Source organism: Fusarium subglutinans (assembly GCF_013396075.1).
Source record: "Fusarium subglutinans strain NRRL 66333 chromosome Unknown NRRL66333_c0000041, whole genome shotgun sequence".
Taxonomy (NCBI): Eukaryota; Fungi; Ascomycota; class Sordariomycetes; order Hypocreales; family Nectriaceae; genus Fusarium; species Fusarium subglutinans.
This window is the reverse complement of record NW_023502104.1, coordinates 173114-187208: the sequence shown is the minus strand read 5'-3', so window position 1 is coordinate 187208 and position 14095 is coordinate 173114. Positions and strand designations below refer to the sequence as shown.

General features: G+C 50.5%; 2 protein-coding genes across 2 annotated transcripts; both read left to right on the top strand.

The window, feature by feature from the left end:
- Positions 1 to 25: 25 nt before the first annotated feature.
- FSUBG_4534 (uncharacterized protein) lies at positions 26 to 3163 on the top strand (the record flags this gene model as incomplete). The annotated part of the gene is made up of 1 exon (XM_036682534.1): positions 26 to 3163. One exon carries the CDS (start codon positions 26 to 28, stop codon positions 3161 to 3163), a length of 3138 nt encoding a protein of 1045 aa, XP_036539949.1.
- Positions 3164 to 4295: 1132 nt separating this feature from the next.
- FSUBG_4533 (uncharacterized protein) lies at positions 4296 to 14029 on the top strand (the record flags this gene model as incomplete). Its single annotated transcript, XM_036682533.1, has 11 exons — positions 4296 to 4481; positions 4533 to 10529; positions 10989 to 11112; positions 11344 to 11559; positions 11682 to 11705; positions 11758 to 11894; positions 11957 to 12419; positions 12477 to 13114; positions 13176 to 13264; positions 13468 to 13672; positions 13742 to 14029. The coding sequence occupies 11 exons, from the start codon at positions 4296 to 4298 to the stop codon at positions 14027 to 14029; spliced, it is 8367 nt and encodes a 2788-aa protein (XP_036539948.1).
- Positions 14030 to 14095: the final 66 nt, after the last annotated feature.

The following is a 14095-nucleotide window of genomic DNA, read 5'->3' as shown; positions in this document are numbered from 1 at the left end:
ATCATACTTCAATTGAAGTGGCAGGATGTCTAATACTAAGCCAATCGCGACGGCATCGTCCAGCAGTTCAACTGCCTACGACAATGCCGACGCAAAAGCTCGTCTTTACGCCTATGAGATTCCCCCAATGCCTCCGGGCGAATACGAAATCATCACAACTCAAGAAGTCAAATCCGGCAACGACACTGAGAAGCTGGTGTCAACACAACCCGTCACTGTCAAGGCGTGTCACCCATACGCCATACCACCAGAGCTTGTTCACTCATACTATCCGCCAAATCTGGGCACCGTGAGCGCAACAACGCTTCCTCATGTCGTTCTCAAAGGAGCGACACCTTGGGAGCGGTCGCAAACATACAAGGCGGGCACTGCTCCCACACCCTGGCTTGCATTGCTTCTTTTCACTGATGAGGATCTGTGTGTGCCTCCAGAGGTGACCAGCGCTGCTAAACCCTCAGGTACCCGGACATTCACACTTCCTCTGAGCCTTTTCAACAGTAATCGCTCAAAGTGGTGTCATAAGAATGACTACTCCGACACTGATGTCCCAGTCAAGGGCGATGGATCACCAGCAACTGCTGATTTCTTGTTTGTCAAGAGCAGCGCGTTCAAGATGTACTTTGAGCGTCAAGACTCAGCTGGCAAGACGGGACAGCAGGAAGGGGCAGACTTGGATCGCTATAAACTCCTCACGTACATCACGGACAGCGGTGTCAAGGATGAAAGTGGTCATGTCACCAATAAACTCAGCACGCTTATCAGTCATCGCGCGAGGCCATATATTTCGGAAGATCAGAAGATCAAAGTATATGCGCACATCGTCTCAATTGAGACCTTGGATGGCCGCATTGACTGGAAAGCTGCGAGCCAGGCCTCAGCAACAGTAGCACTTGTCTCGCTGTTCTCCTGGACTTTTACCTGGGAGACGCACAATAAGAAACTTGAGATGTTCGAAAATCTTTCGAAGCAGGAGAACATTCGACCTTTGGCGATCAAGCTTTCTCCCGCAAATTCTGAAAAGCCAGATGATCCATCAGCTGCATGGGTCCGTCGAAGGGTCACAGAGGGATACACTATCGTGCGTCATCGCGACATCGCCGGTGAATCATCCATGGCGTTGTACCGAGGACCGCTTATTCCAGGTTTATCGCGCAAAGCGCGCATCAAGCCAAGTGTCCATGGAACAGATCTGCAAATCATCGACACATCAGCCAGAATTCTCGACATCTCGTACAACACGGCCTGGGAGCTAGGCCGAACACTCGCCGGTCGAGATGCTAAATTTTCGATGGCCATCGCCTACCTCCGCCGAAAGCTGTGCATGAAGGCCATAACGAAGTCCAAGATCTCTGCGAACGAGGATCCCGATAAAGCCAAAGACGCAGAGAGTGAGCAACCGCAGCTCATGCACAAGGCGGATGCCGTTGTTGATAGCGCGTTGTCGAAACTTGATGGGCTTTTCAAGGGCTCTGTGGCGGCAAAGATGAAGGGTCTGCCGAGAGATGGAGATTTAAGATGGCAAGTCCCTGCTCCCGCAGCGACATCCATGGCCGCAGCGCCAGGCGTCATGACCTTTGAGAAATTGCGCAGACATCTTGAAAGCGCAGCTAAACCCTGGCTTGAAGCTAGGACTCTGGAACTATGCAAGGCTACGCCTGTCGTTTCTTCAATTCCTCAACTGGGTCTCGTGTTCAACTGGCTCATCGACAATCTCATGTCGTTGAAATTGGTCCCAGCGACGTATCTGTTCCCAGACCCAGCTGTCCTTGCGGAAGAGAGCGTCAACTGTTTTCTCATAGATGACATTTGGATTGATGCTCTCGTCGACGGCGCGATGAGTCTAGCCAACACTATGGGAGGAGGTAGTGATCCTGTCCGCGATCTTATTCGCTGGGTTTTTAACTTGTATCTCGAAAGGGCACCAGCAGATCGTGTGCAGATCGGTGGCTCAGGCTTCATCGTCCGCAGTGGTATCGTGGAATCATTCCCCGATCTCGAGATGACAATCACCACCAAACGTCCAGGGTCAAATGCAGAGATTCCTCTAAGCTGCGCGTACCGAACACGTAACGAGGACATGATTCTCTGCCTCGTCGCAAGAGGCCAGGGGCAGAGATTGGTAGACTACACTGTCAAGCTCAAGCTACCGCCACACCAGCAGCGGTACAGTTTGGGAAGCGTCGACAAAGACTCGATGACATTTGTCTGCGAGATGAAGCCATTCTTGACGATGACGGAGGAGTTCAAAAACGCTTTGCCAAAATCCGAAGTAGAAAAGAGAATCCAATGGAGCAGGACTGGTGTAATCAGTCCTTCTGGTTTCCCCATCAAGCCTATCTGGAATCATGACACCGGCGTCCTCACTCCACATCTCGTGGTCAATATAATGGACCACTTCATTGACCAAAACAAAGACCGTGTCTGGAAAAAGCCAGCTCCTGATTCTAAAGTGGTGTATACCGCGACGCAGCTACTGGAGCGCGATTACTCCATTGAACTCAATTTCAGTGTGACCGCCGGCAAAGAGAGCAAGCCTCGAAGGATCTTCCCTGAGCAGCCAGATCTTGAAGAAGATGGTCGCGAATTAGCAATTGAGCATCTACCTGAGAATAAAGAAGCCAAGATCAAGTCGTGGTTCAAAAAGCTAGCCTTTTCTCAAGACTCCCCAGGCCGCAACATACCGCCGCAGTCCAACACACCTCAAAACATCGTCTTCTCCATCAAAGCTATCCCTACGCTCAAGAGCAACATCCTAGCAGGCACAGAAGTATTTGCCATCGAAGTCACCATCCCCATTGGCGAAGACCCATCCCATCTTCTCGACCCTCTAGCACCATTACCTTCTGTGCGCGCCATTGGGCCAAGACAGCAGTGGATTGCGGCTACGACACATAGAGCGGCTACGAAAGATTCGCCTGCTGAGATGGTGGTTCATTTGAAGCCCCGTGGGACGGTTGGAGGGGGTGCTACGTTTGCGGAGGGGCTGGATGCCAGTTTCATGCTGATGAGAGCGACGGTGAATGGTGTTGTGGGTAATGATGTTGAGATTAAGACGAAGGAGGTTTATGGCAAGTGGGAGAAGACTAAGAATCCTCAGGGTAAGGAAGTTTCTGTATTGTCTACGGTTGATGTTATGGATAAATGGACGCTGCGCAAGGAATGATGAGGAGGGTTTTGTATAGATTCAATATTTTCTCGACTTTTACTGGAATTATCTCACTCGAAAGTCGGTTTTCTTCACGAAGTGTACCATACTCATCGGGCTCGATATCCAAATATCCTATCTTCAAATATCCACCCCGAAGTACTTATTCATTACCGAGTAAAAGAAAGAAAATCTAGAGAGGGCTCTATCTTGAAGATTTCTCAATAGACTTCAGCGTCTCTACCAACCTGGGCGGCCGTTCATTCAGCATAGAAACTCCAATCTATTCACGAGAGGCAGCCTTAGGGTAGATCCTAGCCAACATCAGCCGCAGCTCTCGTTCCGAAAATTCTCACAGGGCACTTACACAAACAGCCTAGGGCCATGCACCCTTGTAAAGTCAATGGCCTGGACGCCAAACCCCTAAAAGCTTGTCTTGCACGCCCCGGGGAAATGGTTCGAGACCCTGCATGCAGCTAAAGCTCAGCTCTCGTCTTGCCATCCCAAAATGGTCTTCTCCTCCACGTGGAGGATGCTCTTTTCGATAGTTTCGTTTTATCTAAGACGAAAGAAGAGCCGACGTTCGCTTACGCCACCTATCACGTAGCTCCTTGAGGGCCGTATCGACGCCCACATCGCGAGAACGCCTCGACTCTACGCACGAACCAACGGCTGATGCTATACGCAAGCGCCCGCTCCTGGAGACTATTGATTCACGCATTGACTTATCGAACAGCGGAAACTCCGGTCTTGCGATTAGAACTAGTTGCTGCATGTCTCGAGTAACAATGTGATGGCTGGAAGAAAGCTGCATATGCCGATTGGGGAGTATTGGCCCTCTTGCATCTGAGCAATTGAAACCCTGATGCCGCTCAAGTGACTTACACGAGCAGGGATAGACAAGGGGCGACGCCAGTGTTCTAGGCCGTGGCTGAAGGCTGTATCCGAAATAGCTTGCAGTCCGGGGTTGTCCAGCTTTGATCGGCATGTACTCTCCTCGGCCTGAGTGCGATTGAGTATCTGGCCGTTCATCTCATCCAGCTCCCCAAGTGACAGACCTTGGCACTGAATACAGTCTTTTTCAAATCGCAATCTTTGTTCATAGCAGACGAATGCTCATCTCGAGCATCGCAGCTTTGGCCAAGATACAATGGCCCACCCCGTTCATGGAAGACGATCGGCCAGCGACAAATGGCCACCGTCGCTTCCAGACCAGCAGGAAACTCTGGTAGACAAGACATTTGTGTTCGGTGCTGATGAGCTTATTGCTTCCACCTTAGTTGGGCGAGGCAGCTTGCTTCACAAGCCTGGCAGGCTAGTAACGCTCAAAACTCGTGTAAGTGATTTCATTCCAGTGTCGCGAGCATAAATTAATTGAGATGGCCAGTCTATAACTTCAAAGAGCTCAGACTCTGATGAGAATACACACGCAGAAGCTGCTGGTGGTATCAGAGTCGTGAGCACTCCTGGGCGTTTCTTTGGCGAAAGGGACTGGACACGCTCTACAGTCAAGCGCAAACAGGACCATGCTTCATTAGATGCCGATTTTGATGATCATTCTGGGCACAATCATCGTGAGCGCCACAGGCATCGTCAAGTCAAGAAATGGCTGGAAGATGATGAACCGCGTGATGACGTTCCGCGTCGTGCCAAACCAGGTAGACGATCACTCGGCCATGGTCGGCCAGTGATAGGAAGGGTTGGCGATGGTGACAAGCGACCCCGAGCTCCTTCTGGGGGTTCTCGCTATGCATCGTCGGGTACACAGACAGCCGGCGGATCAGCATCGCCTCCTGCTGGCGATAGACCTGTCCTTCCCGGACAGACTGGAGGTGACAAGCCTGTAAGGACTGGTTCTGGTAGTCCATCTACGAGCTTGCCCACCACAGCTCCAATATCAGGAAGCGTGCAGGCACCAAGCGGAGGATCGCCTCCAGTCACGGCAGTTGATCCAAGATTGGCAAATCCTCCTGCTGGCCCTGTGGCTCCAGGAACAATTGCTGGACCTGCCGTTCCTGCCGTCAAGCCTGATGTTCCTATCCAGTCAGGACCGGGTCTTCAGCAACCTGCCCACACTGGAGGTTCTGCAACTTTACCTGCGGCTCCTCCAGCATCGAGTGGACAAAACATCCCACCACCAGTCTCTGTCCCAGGTGTTCCAGCTGTTCAGCAACCTAACCGTCCTGGAGATGTAGCAACTCTACCTGTGTCTCCTCCAGTATCGAGTCAGCCAAAGGTCCTGCCACCAACGTCAGCTCCCGCTGGGCCAGCCGTGACGCCCATTACAAACCCAGCTACAACCGCCCCAGGCTTCCCTTCTCCTCCGCAACAACTCATACCCCTCAAAGACCAATACATGCTCGCAGCAACGGGCCAGACAACTCAAATTCGCAGTGCAACGCCGGGTATCAGCGCTGGTACTGTCCCGTCTGACCACATCGTCTTCTCAACCCCAGACACCGGCACACAAGCGTTTCTGACCTCGTCAGGACCCATAGTCTTTGAGACTTCCCTGGAAGAAATCAAGAAAAACATAAGCGAGTTCCCGCTGTCGCTGAGTGATCCTCTGAGACGCGACTTTAGCGCAGCCTGGAAACTTGATGAGAATGCATCTTACCTTCAGAGTGCTGATGTCAACTTGAAACTTGGCTCAGATGGCAAATCTCTCGAAATGACCGGGCTCAAGGTCAAGGTATCCAAAGATACAAGCGCTCCGCTCGTGTTCTCTACCGATGCCAAAGTGCTCAACGACGAGTTTGAAGCGGGCTTCTCTCACGGTTCAAAAGATACCAAGATTACCACGCTTACTGGCATTGATCGCTACCCCGGCCATCTCCTACTCGGGTTGGAGACAGGCTCTGCCAACGGTGGCTTCAAGGATCTTGCAGATCTTTGTGCAGTGGCTCATATCAGCCCCAAGCCTTGGCTTAAGATGTTGCTTAAAGAGACCGCAATCACATTCGGTGCTTTGGCTGGTACGCCAGCTCGCAACGCGATGTGGTATATTCCCGGTTCAGGATCTAAATGTTGTTTCCGACTTGAGGCTTCTCTCAATCTGGGCGGGAAACTAGCAGGTTTACTGAACAAATACCTCGCTGGCTGGAATGATCACATTCCCCCGCTATCTGTCATTGCCAAGAGGACTGTGTCACTATCCTCTGGTCCTTGGGGAGACGCCTCCACTATCGGCGAGCTCACCATCGCTGCAGAGCCAGACATCAAGGGCGAGAAGCGCGCTATGGGTATGTACGTGACCATAGGAGAAGATCACATCAATGTGTTCTTCGTCTGCTACTCGAAAGCGCTTCAGTGGGAAGCTCTCAAGGCTTGGGTCAGAAAGAGCTGCAGCGAAGTAGGCGCTGCCATTGACGACTTGGAGAAAGTCCTTCTTAATACTGGTCATGGCTCCAAGGCTCAGAATACGAGCACTTCTCATATATACTGGAGAAAGGCGACAGTCACTCTTCTGAACGACGGGAAGGGCGGTGTAAGTCTTGCCGGCATGCGCCTGGAGCTGGAAGCTTCTATGGAAGTGCTTGTTCCCAAGGATAAGCATTCAGTCTTCACTTTGGACTTCATCTGGACTAAAGGTACTGGAGAGTTCTCAGGCGAATGTGAATTTAGTGGTGTTGGCAATGTACTAGGAAGGGGTGACCCGCCATTGCAGTACTATCTCGACTACGAGCGGTGGGATCAGTTCTCCTATCTTGATCCGTCGGAGCCGTTCATGTCGCTACGTTACCTCGACAGTAGCCTCGTACAGAACTTGCCATTTGGTATTCCCACTGAGATTACCGAAGCTGATCTCTACGTTTCTAACAAGAGTCTGAGCATCAGTGGTCGTCTTGAAGCTTTGATTGGAAAGCCAACCGAGACTTCTGTCGTCTCTGATCCTTCGAAGATACCGTCTCTACAGATCGCTCATACTATGCTGGGCTTCTCAGTCGACTACACCTACGCTTCAAAAGAGTTCAACATCATGCTTGATGGGTCCATCTCCCTTGTGCCCTTCAAGGAAGGCGATCCCCCGCCATCGCTGGAGGCCATGATAATGTATTCGTCACAAGAGAGCCAAGTCGCGTTCTCTGCGAATGCATCAAGCATTCCCATGACAGCTCTTCACTCTTTATTCGCTGCAGGCGAAGAGAAAACACATGCGATGTCGATCTTGGAGAGGATTGAGCTACAGCGCATTGCTCTTGAAATCACGGCCGGTAAGGGACAGCCAGCTCGGATCATCTTTGAAGCGGACCTCAAGATCGCCAGTATTCTACTGGAGACAAAATTCTCGCGTACAGATGCCAGTAATTGGAGTCTAACTGCCGAATTACATAAAGAAAACACGCCTGCTGGTAAGGCGTCGAAGCAGTTCACACTCGGCGAAGCTGTGCAAAAGCTTCTGGGCCAGGAAGTCCTAGACATCCTTCCGGGTTTTGTGACAGGAACGACTTTCAAGGCATCTGAGCCTGGAAAAGACAAGTTTGACATTGTAGTGACTCGTCTCAATGGCGCAAAGTCACATCTCGTTCTCGGCGCAGAGCTCAAGTTTGGCATGCTCCACGTCCAATTTGCACAGTTGGTTCCTATTACTGGCAAGGCAGATAAGTCCTCGCCTACTAAGAGACTGATACGTGTGTCACTGGGCCCTCTACCTTCCATATCGAAGCTGCCCATCCTCGGAAATCTGGACATACCGTTTGATGCGCTCGAGTTCCTCTGGGTCAGCACCATGTTCACACCCGAGGATATTAGTACCCTTAACGGAAGTGCAAAGATGTTCCAGGAGCAGCCATTCAAGATGAGATCTGAAGACAAAGAGTTATCTGAAGGTTTCCACTTCCGCCTTGTCGGTAGCCAGGGCGTCTTCCTTGACCATGTCTTTGGCCAGGACAAGAAAGAGGAGAAGAAGAGTCCAGCAGGTGCAGTCGCTCCCGGCTCCAAGGCAACCCCTGCTCCTGTCCAAGAGAAGAAGCCATCCACAGAAGCAGTTGTACCTGGTGGCGGTGGACCCGCGACAACAGCCGCGCTTGCGAAGAAGAAGGGGCCTCTCACTCTCTCGGGTATCTCGTTGTCCTACGAGGACGGCGTCTTGCGTATTCATCTTGATGCTAGTGTTCTCATTGGGCCAATTAGTGCTGGTATCCAGGGTCTCAACCTTGTCGTCAGGCTCAAATCCGACGAGATCCGCGGATTACACGATATTCTCCATGTCCCTATTGACGTCGAGGTAGAGGGTTTTGACATGTCATTCACACGTATGCCGATCCAAATCGCAGGTGCTCTACACCACAAGCCCGGCACTAAAGCGTACTTTGGAGGTGTTGCTATCTCATTGAGCACATTTTCTATCGCAGCACTTGGCTCGTATGAGCAAGTCCCAGCCAACACAGCAGCTGGTACACCAGAATATGATTCCTTCTTCATTTATGCCATGATGGAGGGACTAATTTTCACGATGGGCTGGGCTGAGGTTCGTGGTCTCATGGCTGGTTTTGGCTACAACTCTCGTCTCCGGCTACCTAACGTGGAGCAACTGTCCAAATTCCCACTCATCCAGGGATTCGAAAAAGAAGGAGGCTTCAATATGAACCAGGCTATACAGAACCTGACAGGCCCTGATGCTTTCGTGACGCCTAGTATGGGCTCCATTTGGTTGGCACTCGGTCTTGTCATCCGAGCTTGTGAGGCTATCGACATGCGTGCTGTTGCAACAGTGGCTCTCGGACCCAATCAAACTGACATTGGCTTGATTGCTCGTGCAACCGCTACCCTTCCTCGACGTGCGAGCCCCGATAAGGCTCTTGTTCTCATTGATCTCTCTGTGGTTGGAAAGCTCGACCTTGTCAATGGCGAGCTCTCGGTTGACGGTCTCATCAATCCCACCTCTTTCATTCTCAATAAGGATTGCAGACCATCGGGTGGCTTTGCAATCAGAAGTTGGTTCGGCAAGAATAACCCACACTCAGGTGACTGGGTGGTCAGTTTCGGCGGCTATCATCCTATGTACCAAGTTCCAGCGCATTACCCTCGTCCACAGCGATTAGGCATCTCGTGGACGCTCAGCTCAAACCTCAGGGTCACTGGCAATGCATACGCAGCTATTACACCAGGAGCCATCATGGCGGGAGGAATGCTTCAAGCTGTCTTCTCCGCTGGTCCTCTTGGTGCACACTTTGATGCCCATGCCGACTTCCTGGTCAACCTCAAGCCGCTGTACTATGTGGCCGATATGGCTGTGTCTGCGGGCGTGTATTATGAGCTTAGAGTCTGGTGCTTCAGAAAGAAGATCTCTGTTAATGTGGGAGCTTCTCTACACCTTGAAGGACCACCAATCCACGGCAGAGTACACTTTGATCTGTCCGTCGTTAGCTTCACCGTCAGCTTTGGTTCTGGAACATCTGAGGGCAAGAAAGCGATCAGCCTACGTGAGCTTATGGATCTTGTGCTACAGGAAGCAGGTGACACTCGGAGAAAGGAAGATAATGCGATTCTTAACCCTCATACATTCACAGCTGTGTCTGGTCTTCTTGGCGATGATAAGAAGAAGAGTGACACTGTCAATAAAGCCCCGCCTAACAAGGTGACTGCCGAGAAGGAGTGTTGGCACGTCCGCAGCGACAACTTCATCTTTTCTGTTCGAAGTGCGGTACCGACCAACTCCATTGGAATCGAGGGTCGTGGTGCTTCGCAATACACCGGCAACTCCATTATCAGCAGACCTATGCAGATGAAGAAGGACACAGGCGACTCTTCGAAGATCAAGTCGACGCTGAGCGTCAGAGTCCAGAATAAGGAGGGGGACAAGATCGTTCCCTTCCGCGAAGTAGCCAAGGTTGAAGATAAATTGCCAGCCAACTATTGGGGTCCCTACTCTGAGAACACAGCAGACTACATGAGGCCTGATAGGATGCCCCCGACAGTCTCTCATCTAGTTGGTGCGACTCTGGTGCCGCCACCACCCGCCGCTCCTGAGCAGTCCATCCCCGTGTTCAAATCCATGCCAGAGACCTACCCAGCTTCGAAATGGGAGCCCAAGAAATTGGAGAAGCGAGTTCGTTATCTAGATCATGCAAACGCTAGAGACAGCGTCAAGTGGTCTCGCGTCAAGGGTGCCATGGGTTTGGAACCCGAGGCAAAGAGGGAGAAGCCTCCTATGGACCCAATCCTACTGACAGAGACCGGAGCGGCAAAGCTGGCTGCTGCTACCAAACCTCCCTTGACCAAACCATACCGTCAAGGCATTTTGGATAGCTTCATCAGCCTGGCCCACGGTGGTGAAGACGAGGAGAGCCGCAAGGTGCAGAAAGCCTACAAGGGCATTGGTGATAATGTACCCGATGTCATCTTGAACGACCCCCAGCGCTTTTACATCGGTCCTCCAACAGTGTTCTGCAACTAAAGCTATTTTCTGTTTTACCGTTTATGGTCTCTACAATGACCGCTTTCATTTTGTATTGTTTAAGAATATGTATATGCTTCTTGTACCTAAGCCAGCTAGTTCTCTTTAATGCATTCGAAAATGTTCGCCAAACATTTGGGTCATTCACCATGCATTTCAGCCTATAGCCGGCTCCGACTGCACTGATGAGCTACCTAAACCACGTACTGATGAGTAGCAAAGCCAAAGAAAGGCAGACGTAGGGAACAGAACCCTGGGCTCGGTTCATAGCTCGGCAGGAGAGCAGACCGCTGAGAAATCAGCCTTGGGCTGCCTGAGTCGGAGCAAACCTGCCGCGTGGTCCAGACAAAGCGATTCGTTGCCGGAAGGCCGTAGTCGCTATCTCTAGACTTGTGATCAATACTCTCCGGTCTAGACCTACATAGTTTACATACGATGAGATAGTGCGTCTGTTTCAGCAAGCCCGGTTTCCTGCACCCTGGTCGGACACTCCTCTCTCTACACCCCGGGCGTGTGGCGACCCTCGAGCTGCAACTTTGCAAACTATCGATTCTCGGACCTATACCCTGTAAGTGTTCCCTCCCCTGCAAGACTTTCTACTCCTAAGGGTCTTACCTACTGGAGTTCTTTCGTAGAGCTCTGTTGCTATCCTGCCAAATGTCGAGACTTTGACTTCTTGAACACCCGAAACCTCGAAGGTCATCACTGCAACTTATATGCGCAACTGGATATCGGAAGTTTCGCAACATCATTTTGCAACCCTTATACCAGTCTCTTTAATTTGCATTATCGTGGACAGTGGCTGTCCTGGGCACAGAAAGTCCTTTCGACTACCTCCCCGAACCGGACAACTCGAACAAGATGGACTCTGGGGATGAAGATGAGATCGTGAGGGGGCTCCTAGGAGATAAGGCAATAAAGAAATTGAAGAAAAAGGAGGGCGGCTCTTATTGGGAAAAAAGCCCAGTGAAAACCAGAAAGACTGTGAATAAAAGTGGCTGGAAATCGAACGGTTGTAAGTCCAATCAACCAAAACGATCGAGATACTCGGACTGATGGTTTGATGAATAGGTTATCCCTTGAATAATAAGCCGACGGCCTATCAACAGCAGAAATTCCAATTTAAAACCTTAGCAGATGGTGAAACTCTCACATACGACTGTACGAAGCATCGTCCTCATGACCAAATAGACACGGGCTGACAAATATGCAGGCTTCATGCCGACTGGGGAAAGCTACGAGTTCTTACCGTGTGCTCCTTGGCGGCTCGAGGCTGAGAAGGTCCTCGGTTATCAAAGATTTCGTGGAACTGACAGAATCATGGAAATGGAGGGATCCCCGGCGGCTAAAGTAAAAACTCCGTCACCGCCCAACTTCACATATACTGGGATTGCTTGGCTAATAGTATCTAGAACGGCCCCGAGAACGACTTCGTGCCATACAAGCTGCTTTTGTATAAGGGCTGGGACAACGATAAACCATTAGACGATGACCGGCACCGTTTTGTGTACCTGGCAGAGAATAAACCTGGAGAACCGGTAGTAGGTGACTGCTTCATTCGACTGGAGGAAATCCATGAGCGTATGAAAGGTGAAGCAACCGACTATATTGATGATTGTGCAATGTACAACGAGCGGGCAGAGGCTCTTCACGCCTTAACAATAGCGAAGGACAAAGACAAAAAGGAGGAAGCACTTGAAGACTGTAAAGAATTACAGCGACAAGGCAAATGGGGACTCAGGTTTCGCTGCTGGACTGCTGAAGGCAACGAATGTACTGAGAGTGAGAATAGGCTCCGCAACCGCCTTTTCACCAACAACGTCTATCCTGCCAATGACAAGTATGATCATTTTGCCGTGTTTAGAGTCTGGGCAGGTAAGTCGCATGTTCGCCTGGAACCTGGCACTAACGTTAGACTGACTTATTTTGCAGAACTATTGCGCAAGTCACAGGGCGACAAGTTAGCAGCAAAAGACTTCTTTGGTCGCTACTGGGATGCCGTCATTCCAAATGATTGGCGCCATGTGTTCCAGGACGGGTTCAAGATCATCGTGGGAGAGAAATATTTCCACGATCGCCGGCACGGCCCATTGAACTATCAGAACGGTGATCACCGCATCACTGTGAGATCAGAGGTTCTCAATGGGGTCCAACGTGCTGTGAATGCACCTCGCCTCAAGTTCAAACCTCCCCTCTTCCTCGTTAATGTCGTTTTCGAGGATGAGTTGGGCGCACTTGGCATTCATCAGGGTACTTTTGCGCCGCGCTTCGACGAAGCTGGATGGAGGTACCTTTATGGTCATCCAGGAAACCTTTACCAAATCGTTGTGAACTTACCAGTACGGGAGTTCCTCTGTCTCGACACTCATAAGAAGCCATTCTGGGAGGATGGATATGGTAACCCTCTACTGGAAAATGCTCAGAAACTTCAAAATCGTCTGAATAAATGTGGGAAGACAAAGGAAACAACAACTGTTGTCAACAATACTTACATAAATGGCGTAAAGAACCAAAAGAGATCCCCAACGCAGGACAGATGTGTGGCTGAACCTGGATATTCTGCGAATATGGTATGTAGCAGTCTCTTGAGGCTCCCTTCACATCTGGTTCCAGTTATTCTAACTCTGACAGGCCATGTCGGATGCATATCCAGCATTTTATGCTACCGGTGCCATCGCGAAGAAACGAAGGGTCGCAGAGGTAAGCATTGTCCATTCTGGGTCCTTGTACACAATACTGATAACAGTAGTGGCTCCATAGATCGGCTTTTAGTTACGGGGGTTACATAAATGGGGTTGCGAGTTCTTCCCAGGTCGCTAATAATCTCGTCCTCGGCACGCCTGCCACTAACACCGTTATGATGAGGCAAGCAGCTATATGGGGTCTTTGTGACTGATGGTGCCAAGGGCTGACAACATCGCAGATATGAAGCTTTTGTTAAACGTCTCGCCTTCTACGGAAATGCCTCCAACGGGAACGTCAAAGTAGACGAAAATGTGATGGTCAAAACAAAGATCAATTATACGGAACTCGCAGGGCCACTGGAGACATGGGTGGCTGGAGGCGAGCTCACCTGGTTAGCACCCGACCTTGGTTACGAGTACTACAACGCTATGAACAGTATACCTGTAAGCCAGAAACTACTTAAATGAAAGTATTGAGATTGCAACCCTGAATGCTAACACTACGCTCTACAGCACGTCTCTGTTAACCTGAGCTTTTGCCCTATGAATCGCGAGACTACTTTGTTGTTTCTATCCCTTCTTGATAGATCTTTGGAGAATCTGTGCTGGCATTGGGATTGCTGGGATGTGAATAAGGTTGTTGTTGAAGCGCTTCTTGAGTCTACTGGTATGAATGGGGATCAAGAAGAGACGAACAAGGACGAGGTGAAGGAGAAGCTTAGACAAGCTACGGCTGGAGACCAAGAGGGTGCATTGGACGCACAAGATTTGAACAATGCGGTTCAAAACCTGCTTCAGTAGTGGTCTTAAGCATTCAATACTAGCTAGTAAATCCGGTTTTAGATTCATCCATTTATTTATTCATTA